This window comes from Galeopterus variegatus, unplaced genomic scaffold (assembly GCF_000696425.1).
Source record: "Galeopterus variegatus unplaced genomic scaffold, G_variegatus-3.0.2 Scaffold167, whole genome shotgun sequence".
NCBI lineage: Eukaryota > Metazoa > Chordata > Mammalia > Dermoptera > Cynocephalidae > Galeopterus > Galeopterus variegatus.
In genome coordinates this window covers 324013-330012 of record NW_007726278.1, presented here as the reverse complement: position 1 = coordinate 330012, position 6000 = coordinate 324013, and the positions used below count along the sequence as shown (strand labels likewise).

At 50.7% G+C, this 6000-nt stretch overlaps 1 protein-coding gene across 1 annotated transcript in view; it reads right to left on the bottom strand.

Moving 5' to 3' along the window:
• Nucleotides 1-3340, bottom strand: part of LOC103610703 — a 6116-nt gene extending 2776 nt beyond the window's left edge. Inside the window, exons 1-2 of the mRNA XM_008594815.1 lie at nucleotides 3176-3340; nucleotides 159-292 (exon numbers count right to left, since the gene is read on the bottom strand). Of these exons, the coding sequence (XP_008593037.1) occupies nucleotides 159-292; nucleotides 3176-3340 (299 nt within the window). The remainder of the gene's footprint in view (nucleotides 1-158; nucleotides 293-3175) is intronic.
• Between the last annotated feature and the right edge of the window lie 2660 nt (nucleotides 3341-6000).

The window sequence follows — 6000 nt, the reverse complement described above, 5'->3', positions numbered from 1 at the left end:
TCGCCCCGCCCCCACCCCACCCCACCCCCTGCTATTTTTAGCGCTTCCGCTGCGGAGCTCGCCCAAGTGACCTTGAGACACGCAGCAGAGAACAACACCGAGAAATGTCAAACCACAGGTCCTTTCCCCACTCTTCTTTTAAGTTTCTAGGTTTGTACGATTCCTGGTTGACCCCAAAGCAGACAGGGTCAAATGGGGCGCCGCGGGTTATCACGGTGGGGTTGACAAGGCGCTGGTTGCAGAGGCCGCGCTCGCTCTGCAGCCTGTTGGGGACGAACTCGACGGGCAGGGACTGTGAGACCCGTCATCACCAGTAAAAATATGGGGCCACCAAGGGATGGCCCCGTGAGTTTGACAAGATCAACAGCAAAAAGGGTGATGGGAGTTGGGAAATACACTGAATGGGAAGCGCGGGGTCACGTTCGGGGTCAGGCTCTGTTGGGAGCATCACTTATGCCTCCGAGCGTATTTCTCACTCTGTAAATTAAAAGAGTTGAACTAGACCCGTTTTGTACAGACCTTTGATCTGGAGCACACACAACTGAAACAAAAGTTCCACGAAACAGTTTATGCTTTGCTTTTCTATTGTTTCATTTTCTATTTCAATTTTTTAAAATTCTGATCATGACCCACTAAAATGAACTCAAAACCCACTATAATTGATTAAATGGTCAATTTTATATTGTGTTTATTTTCCTACAATAAAGAAAAATTTAACCAACCCATTGTAGATTTCAACCTAAAGGTTGAAAAATACTGGGTTACACATATTTTGGTTCTCTTCCAATTATTTTCAAACGTAATTGTGCAATCACAGGGGAAAAGTTCCTCTTTGACAAAACACTGTTTAAATTTTATTGTCAGTTTTTTAAAAAAACTAAGTTTTAAAATGTTTTCTCTCTTGTTCTCTCTCTGTCTTTCAAAAATCAGCTAAGAATAGTATCAACTGAAGCTGAACCTAGACATCCAGGGCCCAGCAATTTCTGCCCTGGCCATATCCCAATGCAGAGGGGTATGTAAGCTCACTAAATGACATACACAGGAATGTTCACAGCAGCACTATGTGTAACAGCCCCAGACGAGGTACAACTCAGATATTTATCAAAAGGAGCATGAGTAAATCACGCTGGTGCATCCAAACAAAGGAGTGTCACATAGCGATGAGAGTGAGGCAGCCAGAGCTGAAAGATCACGTACTGTGTGATTGCATTTATATAAAGTTTAAAACCAGGCAGAAATCATCTAAGGCATAGTGCTAACCTGGGTGGGTAGAGACTAGAAGGGGCTTCTAGGTGCACAAAACGTTCTGTTTTTGATCAGAGTGCTAGTTACATGGGCGTGTTTACTTTGTGAAATTCATTGAGTTTGTGATTTGTGCTCTTTCTGTAAGTATTGTCAGGGCTCAGAATATGATACACCAAAATATGGCCCCTTGGTTTATTGAGTGTTTTAAACTGAAGGAAGCTGAGAAAACCACAGAGGCAGGAAAGTCACCTTCTCTTGCCTTTCTCCACTGAAGCACAGCCATAAAAGACTTCTCTGACCTACGTCCCCTGAGTAGGTCATAAGACCCTCATGTGACAGGTGTCCTGCCCTATACCTGGAGACTGCAAGGGCCAAGGGGAAACTTCCTCTTCACCCCTGAAGGTTCAATTAAAAAAAAAAAATCAACTGTCGATATTCAATTAATATGAAGAAAAGGCATAACAAATTTTATTATTTTAACGTGCATGAGGGAATCACAAAATTTCCCCCAAATCTCAATAATCCAGTGGGGTACAGAAGTTTATATACTAGTGTTCATAAGAGAGACCGGGCAGCGGGGTCGGGAGGGCGGGTACCAGCCCCAGACAATGGCCTGGGAGCCCGGGAGGTGACATCATAGGTGAAAGAAGGAAGGCAGAAGTTAAAGTTAAGCAGAGACCGTGTTCTGCAGGCGAAAATATCTCAGGTAAAGTCGCAGCTGCCCTCGGGAAGAATAGAGAATGGAGCAAGGAGGAGCCTCAGAGGACGCCAGGCTCTTGGCAGCTACAGATGTAAATTTCTTTCCACAAAAAAACAGCCTTCTAGCTAACCTTGTTTTTCCATTTCTCTGGAATTAGCCATCTCGAAATATGTCAAAGAAGTAGATTTGGGGCTGAAAGATCTTGCTTTCCCTTAAGGCCAAGAAGAATCTGAACAAACAGATTGCTAAATTCCCCCCCGTTTGTGACTCTTCGGTCCTACCCCTCTGTCCAATCACACTTCTGCACGACGGTCCCCTGTACATCAAAACTAAGCACAGAAATATCCAGTCTTCCTGCTTCTTTGGGTCTCCATTTCTGAAGGCTTGCATCATGTAAACTTACATTAAATACATTTGTTACGCTTTTCTCTTGTTAGTCTGTCCTTCGTTGTATGGGGCATTGTCTTTTCCTTGTGATGGGTAAGGAAAAGATGCTCCTTTTCTCCTCTGTAGAATGTTATACATCAATAAAAAAGCTTACAAAACAACAAAGGAGATACTTGCAGGGGAAAAGAACTGTCTTTCCTCACTCATTGCTAGGTTCATGGCCGAGGCCCCTGTAACAAAAGACAGGTTGACAAGAGAACAGCATACGAATTAATTTAAGCTCAGTGACACAGGGCTCTTCATAAAGGAATGAAGTCCCAGAGACTTCATTGGAAAACCAGTGTGTTTTCATGCCTACCTTTGATGAAGAGCAGATAGTTGTGGAGAAATGTGATTGGAGGACAGAAGGGTGTGACCTAATTAAACTGGGGGACTCAGCAAAGCCCGTTTGTTCCGAGTCTTCTCTGTGTCCCCATGTCCCCAGAGATAAGGATGCTCCCTTCCTCCAGGACTAGAGTGGGCATCTCTCACATGAGGGTCTCACGGCCTGCCTCAGAGGAGAAGGGTGAGGGGAGGGTGAGAGTGACATTCCCACTTCAGCTGTTTTCTCAAATGTCAAGGGGCCGCATTTGGGGTAGTGTGACCTGAACCCCATCGTACTCTGTTGGGGCTGAAGCCTCGCAGTAGGGAAGCTTTAGAAAGAAGAAAGTGTGCATTCACCCTGCACACACTGGTCCTGGTGACGGGGACAGGCACCGCATCCCCAGCTGCTGGGAGAGCTGGGGCCCCAAGGAAAGTGTGACCTGGCGATTACAGTCTCATCCGATGCTGCCCACTCTGCACCTCAGGGCTGTGGCCCGGCCTCTGAAGTCGCAGCACACAGCAGGACCGCAGATCGGGCTGATCAGGGTGGGGGTTGAGTTGAGCCCAGGGATCTCCCCAGGAGTTGCTTTTCTGACTAGATCTCTCCTTGGGGCATTTTCTTGTGACATTTCCACCAGCCGTCATCATCGGCCACACCACTGTCTGGCGATTCCCTGGCCCCCTCTGTCAACCTGACGGCACACGCTCTCGGCTCCACAGCCCCAAGCAAGCGTGGGGTTTTTTTGTCTCTCAGGTCATCGACTGTACCTTGAACAAAGAAAGTGCTTAAGTCACAACTGTTGACTAAAAGCGAGGAAGAAGAAACAGTTCGGTTACGTGGTCACTTCCTCCTGAGGGAAGAGTGCAGGGAAGAAGCCAGGGCCGGTCTCGTGCACGGACAGTGTCCCACACTCATGCACTGTGTGGCAGCCGAGGCGCCGCGTCCTTTCCTTCTTGAAGAGCATTTGCTCGGGAGGCCTCCGCTGGCCTGGGTTTCAGTGGTGCTGGCAGCCACCCGGGTGGCTAGATGACTCGTTCTCCTCTCTGGGCCGCAGCTTCCTCATCTGCAACATGGGAGGCCTGGATAGGAGCCTCGATCGGGTTCCTCTGTATGGTGACTTTGTGAGGCCCAGGGAGGAGGTAAGGGGTGGCCTCTCACCCCGGCTGTCAGCGCTGTGCTGAACACCATGAGGTTCTCAGGCATCCCAACTTCCCACTTGATCTAAAAGCTCCTTGCAGGCTATGCAGTGGCTTAGGCTAGTCACGTCCCCTCCTCAGTGGCCAGCCCAGGGCACAGAGCAGATGCTCGATGAATCCCCGTGGGAGGAAGGCTGTGGAAGATGGGCTGGGATAGCACCGACCACTGCTCTGCACTTCTTACAAGCACCTCTTCTGTACCGCCCCGTGTCAGGTGTCAGGTCCCAGGCCCCAGGCCCCAGAGAGATGAGCAAGAGCCTGACGCTTCCCTAAATGGCTCCCAATCTGAGACAGGAGTCATTGCAGCGCACACTGACATATAGACGCGTAGGGTGCTATGGGGGGTTAGAAGCGGAGCATCCAGTCAGGTTGGGGGTAGGGTCAGTCAAGGAAGACTGCCTGGAGGAGGGCTGTCTTGAGTGAGTAGTCCAGTGGAGTTGACCAGGATATTCAGGAAGGGAAACGCATTTCAGGCAGAGAGAGCAGCATGCCAGCTCACAGAATTAAGATTGTGTCCTAAAGAAAAGCGGGGGCCATGGAAGGATCTCAGGCAGTGAATAACACCATCAGATGTGCATTTTAACAAACTCAGTCTTAAAGCAAGATGTAGAATATGAAATGGATTGAGGAGCCAAGATTGGAGGCCGGGAAGCGAGAAGCTGTGGCTGTCCTCCTGGAGAGAGATGGCGAGGCTTGGACTAAGGCCACGGCCACCAGGGTGTAGCCGAGCAGATGGATGAGAACACAGAACCAGGTGACTTGGGGGGATGGCGCCATGCAGGTGAGGGACGGAGGCTTGCAGGATGGCCTCAGGAGGTGCTTCCTGGGGAAGGGCTAATCCGGGAGGTGGAGGGGGCCTGAGGGTGGAGCATGTGGTCCGATTCCAGCACCCCTGGGCAGTAGCCAGGAGACAGCAGGACGCATGAGTCCTGGGCTGGAGAGAGGCACAGTTCGTAGTGAGGGAGTCATTGCTTGGTTTCCTTGCCTCTCTCCCCAGCACGTGGCAGGATTTCACTCCTGAAGTTAGGTGTGGTCATGTTGTTGTGGGAAAACTGCACGTTTCCTGGTCAGGGAACCAATATGTTGTGGGAAAGTGCAGGTTCTGCCAGATAAATCCGGGTTCTTGGTGTCTTGAACAAAAAATTGGACAAGACACCCAGAAGTGAAAAGTGAAGGACAGTTTATTTAGTACAGACAGAGCGTGCATTCCAGAGAGAACGGAGTGGGCTTGAGCTTTTTTTTTTTTTTTGGCAACAAGTGATCTTTATTAGGAGGCTCCTTAGGGTCAGGGCGCCAAGGAGAAGAGAGGGGTGGCCTGGCCCAGGCACAGCTGCAGCCTTAATGACTTCAGAGCTGGGAGCGAGGTGGCGCAGGCACAGGCAGGTCAGTCCCGGGCAGGGTGGGCCGCGGGGAGCCTCAGGCCACAGGGAAGTAGTGGGGCAGCCGGTGCCGGTCGATGTTCTCGTGCTTCTTGAGGACCACGCAGATAATCAGCCGATCCACCTTGGCTCTAGGACACCCACAGTTCTATTCCTGGGGGCCTAAGTCCTGCCCGCTGGATGCAGGCTGTTTGGCCATTGGCTGAGCCCTGGTGGTCTCTGTTGATTGGCACCTCAGCTTGTGGGAGCTCACTGGTCCAACCGAACGGTGCTCTGTGTGGGGAGAGAGCTCCCTGTCCTTGTCGCCTGTGGCTGTGCGTGCACGGAAGCAGTGTACAGGCTGTGCTACTTGCCAGTGGCCAGGTTTCCTCTTCCCCTCTTGTCCTTTTCTTTTTCTTTTTTTTTTTTTTTTGTCTTTTTGTCTTTTTCTGTGTCCAGCAACGGATCACAACCCTCAGTGTTGCTCCCGCACCGGACCGGGGACCGGCAACGGGATTGCAACCCTCGGTGCTGCACCCGCGCCTCGCTCAGCCAGCGAGTGGGAACCGGTCTGTATGTGGGATCCGAACCCTCGGGCGGGAGCGCTGCCGCGCTTCCCAAGCGGCGCACTATCCAGTGCGCTACCGGGCCGGCCCCCCTCTTGTCCTTTTCTATTCTCCCACAACAGTGTGACTTGTGTTGGTCAATAAAATTGGAGCGAAAATGACATGGACACTTCTGGGTGAAAGA